General features: G+C 38.3%; 1 protein-coding gene across 4 annotated transcripts in view; it reads left to right on the plus strand.

The window, feature by feature from the left end:
• The window catches only part of LOC134637718 (protocadherin Fat 3), a 68,300-nt gene that overhangs the window by 5,139 nt on the left and 43,630 nt on the right, over nucleotides 1–19,531 (plus strand). For all 4 annotated transcript variants that reach the window (XM_063488220.1, XM_063488221.1, XM_063488222.1 and 1 more), the window contains exons 4-8: nucleotides 235–436; nucleotides 6,237–6,355; nucleotides 8,259–8,457; nucleotides 16,953–17,014; nucleotides 18,033–18,347. In XM_063488220.1, coding sequence (XP_063344290.1) covers nucleotides 235–436; nucleotides 6,237–6,355; nucleotides 8,259–8,457; nucleotides 16,953–17,014; nucleotides 18,033–18,347 — 897 coding nt within the window. The remainder of the gene's footprint in view (nucleotides 1–234; nucleotides 437–6,236; nucleotides 6,356–8,258; nucleotides 8,458–16,952; nucleotides 17,015–18,032; nucleotides 18,348–19,531) is intronic.

Here is a 19,531-nt window from a genome sequence, read left to right on the forward strand (position 1 = left end):
TTTTTTTAGATCTTTCTTCTTTTAATTCTTCACTCATTTTTATGACACTGGTTAGATAGATGATTAAATGTGTGACAGCATTTAGCTCACGGTACATTTAACTTCCAAGACAGGCAATAACACGTACAACAGTGAAATATACAGATGGTCTACTGATGCCACACAATTGCATACTACAGATAATATCACACAGTTTTTCTGTCATAATTAATGTGCACCATTACATTTCTTCAGGTGGTGGATGTCAATGAGAATTTGTATGCGCCTTACTTCTCCGACTTTGCTGTGAGAGGCTCAGTGAAGGAGAACTCTCGTGCAGGAACAAGTGTCCTGACTGTCAACGCTAAAGATGACGACAAGGGACGAGATGGCGTGCTGAAGTACTCTATCCAAGGAGGCAGCGGCCTGGGCACTTTCACCATTGACGAAGACACAGGTGTGACACAAGATCAATTTTTAAGCCTATTTATGTAAAGTGAAAATCCAATAACCCATAGTGCCATGCTTAGAATATCAACATCTAAGTTTTTGCATAGGAAATATTTTCACATGCCTTTCAAGATGGCTTGCCTAGGTTTTTATTTGATTTGTTTAATTGTAATTTGTAGAGAAAGTATGGCCACTTGTCAGTTCTTGAGTGAATGCGAATATGTTTGTTACAGAAAGAAATTCGAAGAGCGTGCGAGGTATAGCGACAGTCACTGTGTTAATGGGGCCTCACGTGGGAGCTGTGTACTGGGAGATCATTACTGTAATGAGGGCAGCATGGCAGCCACATTGGCTGGGCCTCAGGCCGCTCTGTACAACTCATCCAGTGCTGAGCGGCTAACATTGATCAAGGCTCTCCTGCACAACAGCCCCGTCCTTCCCAAGTACGGAGAAATCACTATGACTTATTTAAGGAGGCCTGACCCAAAATAAGCATGCACACTCCAACTTTCCTGCAGTGTGAAACTGCAGCTGAAGACATGTTGATCCAAACAAGAAGCCATGACTCACTCACCCAGGGATAAAATGAATCAAATACCAAATGTGAAAATAGGACGCCTCATTTTAGTGCATATTGGGTCATGTACTATAGCTGTGCAACTTAAATTTTAGTCTTAACTGTGAGTCTTGTCTGAATGTTAGGGGCTAACTACTGAAGACAGCACAGATACAAATGCATAAAACATCCAGAGTGCCTCCCCCTTCCCCAATAAGGTGCATGTCATTAAATGTAAAACCTGAAAATTAATAACATGAGCACATCGATAAGATCTTACAATTTGCTTTTCTTTTTTTTTTTAAATCAGATAAACAGCTGTGTTGTGGGCACATAGATGTATGCTTAAATACAAGACCATTTATAGCTACTGCCATCAATACTTTTCCATGAAAACCTAAAAAAGTGTGACTAAGAACTCTTTCTTTTCCACCAGTCATCATTGCATCATTGCAGTCTCTGCTTTTGTCCATCATGCTGAAGCTTTTAAACCTAACATTTCAGTGTCTGTCCATGGTGCTGAAACGCTGAACCGTCATGCTGAAACCAGACCCTCATTTGCTCTTCCCTACATATAGTGAATGAGACTTAATATACTGGCAGGTAGTAAGCCGTAAGCCTTCGCTTTCTCTTTCTTCTTCACATGGTAGTTTTTTTCTAATCCCATCTTAAAATAAATATACAGCTTTTGCAGTAATCACTGTTGTTTATATTTGACACATCCATATTTTAATTTTGAATAAGAAACCTAGTTTCCCAGAGTTAGTATTGCCTGTCAAACTATTCACTGCATACATGAATAGTTTTAAATAAAAGCCACCAATCACTGTCTAAGCAGATGTGGCAAAAGTAAACAATACAACAAGGACAGGCGATGATCATGTTGTGATCATCATGCTATTAGAAAACTGTGCATTAAATAAAATAGTTAATTTTTGTAATTGCAAGCTTTAAACAGCTACATTTATACATTTGCATACTCTATATATGCTGTGTACCCATTAGCAAAACAGTTTTACAGTGCATACAAATGCCTGTAATAGTATTTGGGGTTTTTATTCCCTCGAGTATTAATACCTCAGTAAGGAGCATCAGAGCCAGTGAGAACGTTTACTGAGTGTAGATTTTCCAGGGGAAATCAGACTGCTTGTTAGAGCAGAAAGTGAAGGGAGAGGGAAGTGGAAGTGAAGCGAAGAGAGGAAGGAAAAGCATGCAGGGGAGTCAGGAGTACATAAAAAGTGTCAAAAGAAAATACAGCTTTCTTCCTCCCAGACCTATATATATATATTTTAATGTCTTCTGGAAAGTTTTTCTTTTTTTAACTTAGAGTTTTTTTCCCTAAGCATGTGAAATGCTAATGCCTTTTACTATCGAAGGACATGATACAGTAAGAACATGCCAAGTTTTCCCTTATCATCAAGTGCTTCATTTTATCGTGTAGAAGTCAGCGTTGTCAGGCACGGACAGAGTAGCACTGCTCTGTACTCCCACCATGCATTTAGCTGCCATGTTGAGTGGCTTTGCTCTGGCTGCTTGTCAATCTGTGGCTCTTAGTGCCAGAACTAAATATGTGATGAGAGAGTGAGACGGACAGTGAGTGAGAGTGAAAGGGACAGAGAGAAAAATAGAAAGAATGAGAACTCTCTTTTGTTTAACCCGTCTCAGCTAATGCACTCCTTACTCCCACCCTCACTTGTAGTTTGTAAATTAGCTCTTTGATGCATCATGCATAGCCCATGACACCCCTATTGTCAGTCATAGCTGCTGTTAATGAGTGCCCTCTTTTCCCGCGTTTGATATTTAAATGTTTAAAATGACTCAATCATACGTGGGTGGAAAACACATGGGCTAACAGAAAAGAAGACGGATCTTCTCTGGCTTTAAACCTTAGCTCTCCTGCACTTTGAACAAAAATTTGTATTCCTGTCATTGGTTTGGGTGGAAAGCAAGCCCTGCAATTTCTCATTGGACAGCTGTCAAACGCCACTGCTCCTCTATTAGTGGGTTTGCAAGCTCCAGGATTTGTCACAGTCAGGATAAAGCATTCTTTAAGTTACAGGCAAACACTTTTAAAAAGCCTTCAGTCTTCATTTATTAAAATGAATAGGCCATATATTTTTTTGATGTCCTCTTTTATAGCACATTCAGAGCTATTCAGTTGTGTCTCAAGAGAGAAATGCACACAATATTTTGTCATCAATCTTAGGATCAATTATTTGATATAGTGACATTAATTAAAAAATGGGATCACAAAACCTGTTTCTGGGGATGGTGAATAGATGCGGCAGATGGATGTAAACCCAACCAAACGCTGAAGTTCCAGATTAGAAAATGTGCTCTGACCCTTCAATTTTTTTTGTTCACTATTTGAAGTGTGTTATTTATGGTGAGAATGGATGCTGTCGAGTCAGATTTATATTGAATTCACTGAATAGTGCCTGTCGGTCTTAAAGTTCAAAGAGCTTTAGAAACAGCCAGCTCTGTTTTCCTTGTCTCTCTGTCAAGCTGTCTGACAGAGATGAGGTTTGAAAAGGACATGGTCAAGGACGACAGGGTAAGGATGTATCTTAGCAAACACTTTTACTATGCATTGTGCGTGTCCTGGGCAGCGGCTTAGTCATAATCAGACATACTGCCACTTTCTGGTGAAACTAACGCACCCGTAGTCTCTGATTTATTTGTGTGTACCTGGGGATGCAGACCTTGTGGCTGAATTGAAGGCAAAGTTATGCAACAGATCTGCCGTATGACAAGCTTTCTTTCCTCCAACACCACAAACAATTATTAAATATGTCTGAAAAGATAAATCGGTGTCTTTTTCAGCATATTGAGAAAGGAGAACTGATGTCAAACTTGTTCTCAGGTTTCTTTGAGTACTTTGTTGTAGCATTGAGCATGATACTCCAGGGGTTGGAGTTCCTAGAGTTCCTCTTAGAGTTTTGACTACAGGCGTTCATTTATTCATTTGGTTAAGTGAAATGATACCCAGTTTAGCCTCATTTTTGCCCCAAAAGCCAAAATTTCTGTTTTAATATATATATATATAGATAAAAAATGAGCTTGTATTCAGATTATATACGGATGATCTCATACACTTAAAAGGGTTTAAAGAGGTTTTTCTGCTCTTTGGTCTGTGCAAGAAAATAAAGAAATTATCGTAAGTATAGCCATCTGAGAGAACCACTACTTGTGTTTCAGACCATATTTTCTAAGGGGCAGCAGGAAGCTGGGAAGCCAAAACACTTTGTCTCAGAAAGCAGATAAATTGAATGGCTGCATCAAGGCACAGCATAAGATAAATAAGGAACTGTGAGTTAATGTACTGCTACTTTAGTAAAGTCCGAGATTAAAACATGGAGCTGGAAATGAGCATAGTAGATCACCTTTTCCTAGCACTTCTTTAGTTATCTATAAAGCAGCAGCTTTTCTTTTATGGTACCTACAGTACTGTGCAAAGTCTTTGGCCACCTCTCATGTCTTTATATTTTGCTTCCAAGGAGCCAGACGTATAGTTTTTAAAGTTGTCTTAATCAACAGTTATGCAGACTCTCTGAAGGTCTTTCAAATTTTTTCTTTGGACATTGGCTGCTTTTTCACTCATTTTCAGCCCAGTCCCTGTACTTGACCATTTTCAGAGCAATGTTTATTCTTGTCTGTTGAACTACTTAACACTGGGCTACGACTTAATAAGCATTAAAAAGGCACCCAGCTCAAGCCATGAACTAGTGTTGGGTTTACACATTAGACAACTTACTAAAGAACCAAGTTTAAATTGTATCTTTAGGAACTTTTTAAATAATGATACAAAAATACATCATTTGTTCCCATTTCTTAAGTTTAATCTACATAAAAATGCCAACGATTACACATTTTCACAGCCATGAAATAGTGTTTTCTGCACCAACAATGTAATTACTAAATAGCTTTTAGCTGAAAACTTGGCATATTTCAGTATGGTGTTCAGTGTTTCCTTAAAAAAATGGACAAGTGGAGGACAAAAGAAACATCTACAAGGCATCAACAGTATCTGAATATTATGTCCTTAAGAAATAGGAAGAAAAATCTGGATTTTTGCATTGTACTGTAAATGGTTGTGGTTATAGAATTTTTTAATGATTAGGAATTTAGCATCACAATAGGCTAGACCATCCAACCGCCAGCCAATACTCCTGTGCAGCCATTCTTATATAATGAAGAAGATCATAACCATGAAATAAAAACATTAAAAAAACAAATTAAATTTGAGCTTGCTCACCTGCCCAGGCTCAGCTTGTGTGACAGCTTGTTGGGTTTAAATGTATGTAAACCTAAGCACAAATGCTGTGCATGCTCATGCTGTGCAGGCTGTCTATGTCTCAAAGGAGCCTTTATTTAACAGGAGCTTGCAGATCTGGTGAGAGTTTGTGTTCCTGAGCTGAAACGTTTTTTCAGCCTGCGTGTTTCTGTCTGACTTGTCTTTATTTTTTGCTGATAGAAATGATACTACGAGTGTTAGTGTTCTTTTTTGGATTTCTGCAATGTATACAATGTAACACTAATGTAACACATGCCATTGTGTTTCTACAATGTCATACTCTTGGGAGTGGATAGAAAAGAAACAAATGAACCCTAAAACCGTAGACCGCGTGTGCATGTGCCTTTTTTTAAGTGGTTTTGTGAAAAGTCCTGGATGATGGATTTTTTCAGAGTTGTGTCCATGTGTCATCCATTGTAAATATTCTCTTTGTCCCCAAAGAGGTCACCAAAACTGTCAGCTACTCATTTTCCTTAAGGCCACTAAGCACACGCCAGTCAATATATGTGAATGTCTGGGTGCCTTTGTGTGTGCATATATGTGTGTGTGTCTTTATTGGTGTAGGGCAGTTCAGGGTACATTTAGCACTAAGCAAATAGCAGTGGGAGCAGTTTGGTCAGTTGTGATTAGCCGTAGAGAAGCTGAAACATTGAAGGTGACTACAGTGGCACCACTAATGCCTGTGAATGTCACTGAAGCCAGGACACAAAGTTTTAGTCTAAATTTGTGTGCTTGCCCCTGGAAACTTAGTATTCAAAGACATTCCCAAGAGATCTTTTAAGGATTGTAATGTATTTTACAGATAACAGCCAGTTTCTCTCTCTTTCTCTCTTTCTGGCTCTCTCTCTCTCTCTCTCACACACACTCACACACACACACACATTCACACACACTCTTAATAGATAAGTATTCAAAGCCAGGTAAAAACTGCATTAATCTTTCTCTCTGCTTCAACAGGGGTGATTTACACTTCTGGTATCCTGGACTGTGAGACCAAAGACTCCTACTGGCTGACTGTCTGTGCCATGGACAGAGGGGTTCCACCTCTGTCAGCTTCTGTTGAAGTCTTCATCCAGGTATAGAATCCACTGCCTATTGAATCATTATGTTAAATACATTTACCCACAGACCTTTATAGCATTGAACATAACAAGCAGATAATTTTCCCTTGTAATTTTAAGCCTTAAATGGATGTCCCCAAAGTGCGCTATTACTAAATACACCTGGTACATGCTGCTGGTAGCAGTTTGGTTGTCCTTTTGCCCTCAGAACTGCCTTATTTCTTGGAGACATAGAATCAACAATGCTCTGTTGGATTGAGAGCTGGTGACTGTGCAGGGCATTTGAGTACAGTGAACTCATGTCATGTCCAAGAAACCAGTATGAAATGATTTGAACTTTGTGACATGGCAGAAGATGGGTCCACTGTGATCATAAAGGTATCATCATCAATCATCATCAATACTCAGAAAGGCAGTGGTGGTTAAACTATGCTCTGTTTGACTAAGTGGCCCAAGATATACAAAGGAAATATCTCCAAACCGTGACACCAGCAGTTTGAGCTAGAATGGCACCAGTGTGGACTTCTGCTGTTGTAGTGGATGGCATTGCTGTATGGAGTGGTTATTTGAGTTACTGTTGCCTTCCTGTCAGCATATCATTTTGACCTTGTCTACATGCCTTAATGCATTGAATTGCTGCCATGTTTATGCCATGGCTGATTAGATATTTTCAATAATGAGCAGCTGAATAGATGTACCAAGGGCCAGTGAGTGTAGATACAAAACAAAAAACCAAAGTTCAATTACTAAGTGATCTTTGTATGCCAAGTGCCATTAGATGACTGGTACAGCAGCTTCTTAGCCATCACTGAGCTTCTGTAGACAAGAAGTCTACAGGGTAAGATTGTTTTATATTCAAAATATGGTTTGCCAGTGTGTTACTCCCTTAATTTCACTTCCAGCATATCCAATCGCATTTTAATTGAAAGTATATCAGTTTTAGGTTATTTCAAGTTTATCTGTTTATTTATTGTACATGGAAAAATCATATTTAGTTATACAGGGTACAGTCATGCACTTTTTATGCATAACTTATTGCTAACTACATTAAAATTATGACAGGTTATACATTTGTCATCTTTTTAGCTGAAAAAGTAGCTTATTTTTCAATGGCAGTCACTAATAAAAGTTTACAGCCTGTCAACGTTACCCTCCAGGGTAATTTTGATGTTTATACTATAAAATTCTTGTAAAGCATTACATCCAAACAGTATGATGCCAAACGAGTGTTACTCTCTTGGTTTCTGTACTCAGCACTCAGTCTGTAAGCAAGAGATACACTCTACGGGAATTCTCTGCTTCAGATTTTTCTAATTTATTTGCCCTTAAGTTTTTCCACCGTCTAAACACTCAAATACACACATGGTTGCTACATCACTGCTCCCCCTTTGGGGAAGAGTTCAGCTGTGTATAAAAGGAAAAAAAAAAAGACAAGCAGCCTTTTCTGGCTTCAGGATATCCACGTGTGGTTATGTGAGTGGGTGCTTTACTCCCGGCCTCTTCATCACATGGAAAAATGGGGAGATTAATCAGGCACAGGTGCTTCTGTTCACCGGCTGAACTGTCTTGGCTCTCTGTGCCTTCCAGCAAATGCTCAATCAACCCACTGCTTGCCATAAATATTCTAGATCTATGCTGTTAGAAGGGAAATTAATTCGGAGTGTGACATCTTTGACATTTTCTGGCAAATATATTTCCATTTTGTGATTGATAACATATCAACCCAGACCCAGACTGATTAACAAAGATACTAAAATCACAACAAAGCAATATCACAGTGCGTGCAAATTCAGAGGGCTACTATCCATGTATTTGTTGCCATTCCAAGATCCAACTCAAATGATGAATATTCATTGCCTTTTTCTCCTCTTTTTCCTTTGTTGTTTCATGTCTTCCTTTCTTCTTTGTCTCTGCTCAGGTAGAAGATGTCAATGATAATGCTCCCCTCACCTCAGATCCTATCTACCACCCGACTATCATGGAAAACTCTCCAAAGGATGTGTCAGTCATTCGTATTCAGGCGCAAGACCCCGATCTTACCGCTATACCCAGTCGTCTGAGTTATCGTATTACTGCCGGCAACCCGCAGAATTTCTTCTCTATTAATCCAAAAACAGGTGAGGTAGTGTGTGATGTGGTACTAGTGGAGTGGAAAGGAATGATGAAAGAATGAACGGCCACTCATAAATGCGCTTCAGGCATTTCATTAACAAGCTGGGATTAAACAGAACAACAGATATTACACAGATACGAGCTGTATGACAGAGAACAAAGAAATGAACTGTATCTCGCGTAACAGCATGCAGCTTCTACCTGATACTCCTCTGAGCTATTCACATGTTATATTTGATTGCTTTTGATAATATGTATTTAAATGTTAAGCTGAAAAGGTGTAAAGTTAAAAAAAAAAACTGATGCTGGCTAAATGTTTGAGGAGTATTACTTTCAATTCGGAAATAGGATTTATTGAGATAATACCAACCCTGACAGAGGTTCACCATAAGCTCTCTATTAGATATTGGATCAGTGGAGGGTTTTAAACATACTGGGCTTATGAAATTATGCTCAGATAGCCTGTAGTTGTTTATTAACTTTGCTTAGAGTCTCTGGAGGTAATAACGCATGAGAAATTAAAGTCAGTGAATGTGTATAAAATATTTTGTGAAAGCGTATTGTCTGCGATTAATTGAATAATTTTACTTCTATGCCAATGTACTTGTTTGTGTGCGGGGATAAATTCTAATTGCGTGTTAAAACATGTTGATTTATGTATCAGTCAGTAGATATTTCATTTTTATGTAGTTTAATTGGATTGGGATGAGTGCATTTTTTAAGGTGCGCCACTAATTTGGCACTGAACTCTTATAAATAATGTCAGATTTGTGATGGATGCTTTGAGAGAGGATCAAAATAGAAACAAGAAAAAAAAATTCTTGTTTTGGTAATGGAACTTATATAGCCTTGAGTCATAGACTGTTTATAGAAGATAGACGTACCCCCACCATGCTGTCAAACATTAGATTGTTGGCTTCTGTCTTGGACCCAAGAAGTATTGTGGCCATCGTTTTTTGGGTTGTTTTTTTTGTGAAGGAAAGGTGGAGAATCAGCTAATGATACCCATGAATAGCAAGCTTAGTTAGCAAGATTAATCTACAGTTCTTTGTGATGTGAAATGGGCTATTAGTTTTGGCTAGCAGGAAAAATAAGCATAGAACAAAATATTTTGACTAGGGATGTGTGCAACTGGTTGACTCAAGGTTTAAATGTTGCTATCCTTGCCAGTCAGTGCCAGAAATACTAGTTAATTAAGTGTACTATTTTTAATTCATTAGTCTACAATGGCAGTCAGCAGGGCTGATGGTTGAGCCTCCATCTCTCTAACTCACTTTGTGAAAGAAAGTTGTAAACAGATGACAGTTGTTTTAAATGTGCTGTTCTGCAATACTTTAATACAACAAGAAAAAAAAGTTGCCGTATGTTAGGCTTTGTCAGTATAAACTGGAGTATAATTACATTACAAAAGCTAGGTGTACCATATTCTGCGTCTGGATTTGGGTGCTAGCATTGAAAAAAAAAAGCAAGGCTACTGCAGCTATCAATGCTATTAGCCAAACTCTGTAAACTAATCTGACTTTGTGAGTGTGCACAATGGTATACACAATGCAAAGTTCATTTAATGCATGATTTGATCAACAAAGAATGTAATTAACATTTTCGTATAGCTCCTAAAATGCACATGAAATATTTGTTAGGTCAATGTTTAATTTTGTCCTTTCAAAGAAAAGGACAAAATATTTTAGAGTTTAAACAAGACAGCGCTGCAGTTGTGACTAAAAGTGATCATTCCGGTGATTAAACATTTCTTTGTGCTTAAAATAGTAATACGAATAAAGACAAAACCTGTTATTTGTAGCAAACCTTGACTTGAGGTTTTTATGAAAAATGGATGCATGACTTTTGGAACCAGCAACTGGCAAACAGCTTTTGGGATTTCTACATTTGACTTTCTTTTTCAACCCCTGGAGACTCAAGTAAAATGAGAAGTGGGCCACAATGGTCTAGTAATCAAAGATTTGGTCATTTTCAGGCTTAGTCTGGAGCCCCAACTGTCGTTGCCTTAAATTTATCAGGCGATTTATCAAATTTATCACAGCACCCCTGAGGCCTCAGAAGGCTTTATATATTTTTTCACATATCCGGTAGAAGATCTGTAAATAGACTAAGTTGCAATATGTTGGAACTTTAGTTTTCTGCATTTTTTCAGATTTGTATTGCAACCTTTTAACTTTTTTGTGCACTTTTTTACACACATGTATGTCTGTATATGCAAAAAATCTTATTTAAACATTTACACATTTGAATTTCATATGCATCTTTTATGAGTTTCATAAAAGAAGCCTGTCAGCTGAATATCAACTCACAGATCCTTGTCAAACTCTCCCTTTACTTTTCACAGACCTTCTGTATAAAAATGCTCTATAGTAAATATTCAGACAATCTATTTTTAAATGATCAATTTATACTAACAAAATGGACACATTTGAAAATTAGAAGAATCACTCAAATGTCTCTGAAGAATACAAATATAATCAAAGCAAAATAAATACATAAATGCTAAGTTTGATGTATTTCAGTTTTGGCTGTCAAGTTTGAAGTGTAGCAATGTCCCCATGCATTCTCAGTACAAGCATTGCTTGACGCTTATATTAAAGAATTATTGAAGAGGTAAAATGTTTTATTCAAATCTAGTAGGAAAAAAATGTGAAGTCTTTGCTATCTCTGCCCTAGATTAAGTGTTCTAATAAACAACAAAAGGAAAATTTCAGCTGTTACAAGGACAACTTTTCAGATTCAAAGAAATGTCAGTAAAGTGTTCTAAAACCAGGGGCCTATAGGTAATGCAGCAGGATCTCAGTGATCAAGATTATAATAGAAAGATTTCACTAATGATATGCTACTGCATGTTCACCTTGTTTGTAAATGTTAGGGGAATTTCCATGTGGCGTCCTCTAATCCTCTGAATATTCCTCTATGCATTATGGCTATAATATTGACATTATGTAGCGAAATGGAGAGGGCTGAAACAGGGTGAGGGGACTAATATTGATCCTATTAGCGAGACGCTGATCCTCAAAAACTCATTACTATGTAAACTGTATCCAACACAGGCATTCTCAAACATAGGTATGGTCGAATAGTCAAAAGAATTTCCCTCCTTTTCATAATCAATTTTCCTTTGATGTTGGTGGAAAATGTCACATACACTAGACACATAAGACATCTGCCATATTGAATACAATGTCCAGAAGATCGATTACAAAATATGCATCTTCCTAACCTCTTTGCTAACCTCATTTGCATACAAAAGACAACAAGCAGTGTAATATTTTATATATATAATTTTAGTTTTTTAATTGTGTATGTGTGTAATTCTGCATGACTCCCTGTTTAGGATTTTTATAACCAAAGAAGAATTCCATCATTTAGCTTAACCCCACCCCGAAACAACAGAAAACCTTAAACACACCTTGATCAATTATTATAGGTCATAAAAGCTCATAGAAATCTGTGTTTTTCATGCAAGAAGCATAAGAAGCAGTATTACATGCTACACACTATTACAGCAGTACAATGTTCATAGTTCAGCTGCTGATGAAAATTCAAAACATATCAGCAGTTAATGGAAATGGAAAATGCATCTATAAATAACATTTAAATGATCTGCATCACTTTGTCAGTTTCATTGATCATTTTCACGAACAGTCGGATGGGTATGTGATGTAATTATCTTCTTTCCATTCATAAAGGATAGCCACGTGTATACTACACTGAAGGAGGTAATAAAGGAAGCACTGAGGCACCGTCCCTTAATATTTCAAGAATTCAACCGGCTCTTATTATGACTGCCACGCAGATACTTCTGAGTCAGTTCCCTCACTCAGGAAGCTTAACTGTTTGACTGCAAAATGTTGTGTACCTGTAACAGTGAGTCAGAGTGAGTCATTGTGAATGTTTTAAAGTACCACTGATGTTAATGCTGTCAGTGCAGGTTCAAAATTATACTCAGTTAATTTACTTTTCAGCAGATTACAATAGACATGCAAGAGCTGTATCTACAAATAATGTGTGTATGCGTTAGAGAGAAAAGAGACTTTGTGTGGTAATTTAATCAATGGATTAATTGGTTACAGCTTTGTTGGGTCTGTTGCAGTGAGTCAATAGAGATGACGCCACAACCGCAACATACAGCTGTATAAAAATAATTTGCCTTTGTGTGTATGATTGTGCGTTTCTGTGTGTGTGTGTAAGCTGTATTTCTTTAGTGCCAGTGTGCATGTCACAGGGGAGAGTTTCTAGCCATCTGAGCCCAGTTTTCTGTCTCTGTCAAAAGACCCACAGTATTCTGTTATCTGTTACTCATTAATTTTATACAAAGAAACTCATTGATGACAGGATTGTTTCCAGTGTGATAAATGAACTACAAAAGCCACACTGGGTTCCACCAGCTTGCCAAAGCCCATTAAATAACACAAAAAATATGTTTTCTTTTGTCGATAAACTTGACTCTGCAGCTTTAGGAAAACACAGTCGCAAGGTTTGAATTTGAATGCATCATTACCATAATTTCTATTGTTTTGTGAGTGACGGTGCCACCGTGTTAGTTTGGTAATAAGACATGCATGAATGGGGAGATGCATTCAGTTTAAATCAATCCTCACTGTTTGCACAGTCAGAAACTTTCCATGTACCAGAGTGATTTCATTGGATAAACAAAATCTAGCTGATTGATTTGCTTTCAGGAAGCAAGTGGCAGCAAAAACTATGAACCTGAACTGCTGAAAAACTTCTTGAAGTTTTAGATTGTTTTTCAAAACTAGGTTTGGGGTGCTTCAAAGTAATATATTTTTCAGGTTTACTCTGGAAGTGTCATTTTGATGGGTTTGAGGTAGCACAACAATTCCCAAAATGTATTGAAGCCAAACTTTGAATGAGTGCAAAGTGTGTAAATGTGCTGTGACAGCTTACAGTGCTGTCAGTTTGTCTCTGGCTGAGTGAGTGAAGCCTACCTCCTTTGGGGAGGAAAACAGAATAGATAAGTGTTGACACAGGGTGTTAGATGGAGTGCTTCTTGTAAAAACACGCATGTTTGCAGAGTGCCATGGTGGCTGTGTGACCTTTTTTTTTTAAACAACCTTCTGTTTGATTGAATTGGTTTTGTTATGCCAGACACTTGGGTACATTTGGGCCAAAGACATATTTCTTTTTGATTTGATATGTATATATATATATGGTCATTTTCATATATATATGAAAATACCATATGTAGTCTGAAATGTCTTGCCCTATGGTGTGAGGACGATCATGAGGAAGTTTGTGGATCAGCCTAAAACTAGCCTAAATCTTATTAATGTTCTTTAAATGGCCTGTAAATGGCCTGTATTTGTATAGCGCTTTAAGTGGGAAAAACACCCCTCATAACACAGTATTTAATTTTGGATTGCCCACAAGCTGCCACTGCTCATGAAGGCAGATACAGGCCCAACTCAGTTTGTCAGTGGACATTTAAATCATTCAGAGAAGGCTTGGTAGAAATTGCTGTGGTCAGAAGAAACCAAAATCAACCTTTTTTGGTATCATCTGAAATGCTATGTTTGGAGGAAGAGAAATGCTCAGTCTGACCCAAAAAAACACAGACCCCTCAGTCATTTATGGAGGTGGAAACATTATGCATTGGGACTGTTTTTCTGCTAATGGTATGGAACAACTTCACTGCATTGAGGGGCCAATTGACAGGGCCACGTAGCATAAAATCACGGATGAGAACCTTCCCTCAGCCAGAACACTGATGAACATGGGTTGTGGATGGGTCTTCCAACATGACATTGACTCAAAACAGGCCACCAAAGTAACAAAGAAGAAGCTAAAGGGGAAGTACATTAAGGTCTCGCTTAGCAACTCTCCAGACCTCAATTCTATAGAAAATCTGTGGAGGGAACTGAAAGCTTGGAGTTGCCAAGTGTTAGCTATAGGATTGTCTGTAGAAAGTGTCTTTAAAGAGGAATGAGCCAGAATCCCTCCTGAGAAACGCAGTATCACGGACAAACGTGTAATAGGGTTTTTCTCTGTACCTATGAAGCGCCTTGAGGCGACTTCATAGGTCCTCAAGGCAACCTATGTGATTTGGAGCTATATAAATAAAATTGAATTGAATTGAATTGAATAGACATGCTGGTCCACCGTGTCCAGTTCACAAATACATATTTCACTTAATGACATTCAAATCACTTTAGAATTTTAAAGTTTTTCTTCAGTATTTTTAGTTTTTTTGTCTTTCTCTATTAAAATGACACGAACCATAAAAGTTGTTAATTTCTTTGTGAGTGAACCAACTTAAAAATTTATCAGAGGACCAAATAATTATTTCCCCCACTGTAAATATGCTACTTATGAATTCTCCCCATTGAATTCTTCCTGATTAGCAGAAACGTGACAAGAATGTTGGTAACAAAATGTAAACACATGATAGAAAATTTTAAATAAAAAGGGACGTGTAAAAAGCACGTTTTCCACATTATGTTCCAATATCAAACAATAGAGGGAACCAATGCCACTTAAATAATGTATTGCTGTTGTATCCATCCTGTTAACCTTGTTGATTTTCTGTGATACTGATATTGCCAAATCTGCTTTTATTTTATAACATAAAGCAAAACCTGTCACATTTGTGTAATATGTAAAAACAAAAAGTCAGAATTTGTCATTGGATCAAACTGTCTTTGGGAAAATTACAATTTTTCTAATGAATCGTTTGATTTTGATTTCCACGTCTTAAAGGGACTGAAAAAAGGAAGATTTTCCAGTATGAATACTTCAAACTTGAAATTAAAAATTTGTTTTTTTTAGTGTAGCTTGAATTAGAAAATAAATGAGGTGTTATGCGGCTAAGAAGAAAGCGGTGAACTGAAGTTTGTATAATGATTTAAGACAGACCACTGGACCATCACTTTTTGTGTGTGCATGTGAAAGTATGGGTGGGGAATTATCAAATTATTGCTTCTTTGTCCAATTAAAACTGAGTGTAGTATGACTGCAGATGTGCTGCAAGCTGTAGATCATTGATTTTTATCAGAGTTGTTATTCGCGCCGTGTTCTGCTGAACAAGCCCCTCCTCCTCCTTCCAGTCTGTCTCCCAGAGCTCATGACCGCTGCTCTAGATTTACTCCTAATTTGCTTAATTGAAGTTAGCCTGCATAACAAGCTCAAGGTGACACTGTGATATGTGCAAGCTTGGGAATGTGTGAACGTGTGTGTGTGTGTGAGAGTGTGTGGTGTGTATGTGTGCGCACACCAGGATTTTAGTCTACCCATTGAGCGTTTACTGCACAGCATTTTAGGCACCCAGACTAATCCTACCCCTCTGCAACGCTTCATTACACTGAAACAAAAACACTCAAGCACCACCAGTCACCAGTGAAGCACACTTGCTCTAATAACTTCACATAAAAATGCACGCAGAGGGATTTCTGTAATATATACTTTTTAGTTATTGTGTGTGTGCACTGTGTGTATATGGATGTCATTAGCTGCACAGGCATGCTGTTACTCTTTAATTATAAGCACCTGCTGTGAGTGAAAAAAAGGATGCTGCAGTACAACAAAGAGAAATATTTTTTTTTACTGAAACAAGAATCATCAGTGACTTTTTCCCTTTTGCATTTGTTTGTGTATCTTGGGGTAAAATAGCTCCAGGCTAAGACAAATGTTGACTTACGGCATCTTAATGGGCCGAATCTGCTTATAGATCAATGCTTATGTTTCTTCCTTAGTTTCCTTGTTTGTAAGAGTAATGTCTGAGGAGCTTTTTGTTTTATTTCCAAAGTTTTTACTGACTGAATCTGGCAGTTATTAAACAAATTCAGTTACTTTGCTGGGGCTTACCTTCCTATTAGGGACAAAAAGCATGTGGCCTCATTGTAAATCATTTAGGCAGGCAGCGTTTTGGATTAGCAGTGGGAAAGGTTTCCAGGAATTGAAAGTTAATCAATATAGCATACTATGAAAAATCCTCAGCCACTATGAAGTAAGTGAAAACATGGCTGTATGTGCATATATGTGTGTGTATGTGTGTGTGTGTGTGTGTGGGGGGGGGGGGGGCTTTTTAGTTGTATAATGAAAGAAAGTTAATAGTTAAATCAAATGATAGGAAAAAAGATAGCATCAAGAGAATATGAAGTTGTCATTGTGTCTGACTTCCAGTGAAGCCTGTTACAGTTTGTCACACCATCCAAACATCATCTGAATGAAGCTGATCGATCAAAGCTATTATGTCCTGGTGGCTTGCTAGCCAACTAAATGACCCTCAGTTATCCAGTACCGTTTGTGCTGGATGTGAATGGCTCAGTCGGGGTTGTAGCATGTAGTTTTTATGGTCATGCTTATTAGTTCTTACGCATACATAAATAAAGTGAATCTAATGACAGATATATTTTTTTCTGTAAAGCCGGTGCATATTGTCATGTAAAGTAAATGCACAGTGCAAGGAATAAAAGCAGTTTTTATTTGTTATATACAACTTTTCTTTTCTTTTTTTTCTTTTTTTAATGATTTTTAGGTCTGATCACAACAACAGCGAGGAAACTGGACAGAGAACAACAAGCTGAACACTTTTTAGAGGTACAGTAAAACCTGAACCGTATTCATAGGTTCATATTGATATTATTTATCCAGGCCTGCCACTTGCCATAACCTACTATTAACAAAGACAGGGTGGAGGACAACCCTGGCAGACCCTCAAGGCTCCATAAACTGTGATGAATAGCTGTAGTTTTGGGCCCCAGGTTTGGGATTTTCTAAATGTAATCATTCATCATTGGTTATCTTCTCCACTCAGGACGGGAACAGGGAGGAGAGGAGTTGGTCTGCCCAGCATTTGATAAGTGCAGACACTAGGCATACAGATAGCTGGGTGATTACCATTTCTGTTGCTCCTGCAGCTCTGCATACAGATGAACCTGATAATCACAGATTCTTGACTTTGTGGACATGAACAAACTTCTATTCCCCCACACTTCGCTTACAACTTATTAAATGCCGTTGAATTTACGAGCACTTTGCCTTTCTACAAAATGGAATGAAATAACCTGCAGTTGACCCACACGACTGCACCTTTGCGCTTTTGTTATGTGTTGTATTGTATGCCTGAATTGCCAATTGAGTTGTCCAGACTCATGCTGCCTTGTTTAGCTCCCATACTTAATAAATGTATGGCAGCACACTACAAAGTGAAAGAAACAGTAGAGAGAAAACTGCCATCAACAGAAAGAAAATATACTAGTGTGGCCAACTTGGAAAGAAACAAGTAAAGAAGTCTTTGTTAAAACATTGTTCTGAATACCACCCATGCATGCCACCCACTGCTCAGCCGGACTGCTTATGCTGTCTGTAATTAATAGCCTAGTGAAGAGTCAGGCTGGCAGCAATGGTGTTCACCCCTATCTGATCCAATTGATCAGTGATCAGCCCTCTGCCACCGCCTCCAGGGGATCAATAATACAAAGAGATTTCCCGTGAGCTCAGCTCCACGTGGCCCTGCCCTCACACAGCATGAGCAAGATTTATGATATCAATAAAATGTATGTGCTCCCTAGTAAAATCCCATGCATTTGTGTGCTTGTGTTCACGTTTTTCCCAGATAACAGTAATAGATGGCCCGGTGACCACCCGCCAATCTACTGTGTGGGTCATAGTTCACGTCCAGGATGAGAACGACAACCCGCCCACCTTCCCAGAGGTCACCTACCGCATCAGCTTGCCCGAGCGAGACAGGAACAAACGCGGGGAACCCGTGTACCGTGTCTTCGCTTACGACCGTGATTATGGCGCCAATGGCAACATCACCTACAGCATCATTAGCGGTAATGAGGACGAAAAGTTCAGTATCGACCCCAGGACTGCTATGGTGTCGTCAAAGAAGATGGTGACAGCAGGCAGCTATGACATCCTCACTGTGAGTCTCTCATATCAAATATAAAAGCTATCCTTGTTTTTAAAAGGGAAGTCTGTATTTTAAATGTGTGGGGAGATATGGCAGACAAAAGCCAGCACTCACTAACAACAGTCTAAATTGCTGAAACGGCCTTCCTTGAGATAAGACTTTAAGGCACAGCGCTGCTTTCTTTCCATGTCTTGAGTGCTGCTTTTTCAATTCCGTTTCTTACAAACTAATCACAGCCAGTGTGCGCTTGTTAGATCCTAAGGCTCTGCTTTCAGGGAAAGTTGGCAGAAGCAAACACAGTAACTTTGCCATGTTTCATCAGGCAAAAGCCCAGGTATTGGAGCACACACATTATTCTATTGCCAATAAATTCAGCAGCAGAGTTGAGGGGTTGTGGGGTGGAGTGGTGTCGATGGATACTAGGTGGCATGATAGATCTTAGTTGATCTAGCATGAAAGCGTACTTGTGGTCAGACTAATATAACAAACAAACACAAATTGCATTTTTTGCATCCATATTTATGCACTGCACAAACTAGTATTGTATTTGTGTTGGGTGTGAAAAAAGGCAGACCAAGCTATTGAAAGCCAGGTAGTGAGGCTCATCTCATTAATCTGTATTTGTTGAGATCAAAGTTTTTGTATGGATGGGATGTTATTGCTAAGCTATAGATGTAGTTAATCCACTCTAGGGGCAGTCAGTCAGTCAGTGCAGTGGTGATCAGTATAGATTATGAGTGTAGGTGTCACGGTCTGTGAAGTGGAGAGGAAAGAATTCTAATGTACTCAAAGTTTTTGGTTGGCCTGAATACATGCATACTAATACCTTAGCAAGTAGTGGTAAGTCCTCCATTTGCTTGCGTTGGTATGGTGGCCCTGAAAGGTCAAATGCATTGCAACTCAAGAAACAGAAAATAGAAAAACACTGTAAAAGCAGACAAAACACAACAGAAATGGAAAGAAAATGAAGCAAAAATCATGAAACAAAATAAAAGTGTTTCTAGAGGGACACAATAATGTGACGGAACTACTGCAAAGAGTAAACGGCTAATAGCAAACGTGTATCTACAGTATTATATGAATCATGTGATTAAAACACATATTGATATGCAGCTTTTTCTTCTTTACAACACCGATGAACCTTCTGCTTCGTTTGAGTGTGTCTCAGTGCAGTCCTTCGCATGTTGTGGTTTCTG

The sequence above is a fragment of the Pelmatolapia mariae genome, linkage group LG10_11 (assembly GCF_036321145.2).
Source record: "Pelmatolapia mariae isolate MD_Pm_ZW linkage group LG10_11, Pm_UMD_F_2, whole genome shotgun sequence".
Classification (NCBI taxonomy): Eukaryota; Metazoa; Chordata; class Actinopteri; order Cichliformes; family Cichlidae; genus Pelmatolapia; species Pelmatolapia mariae.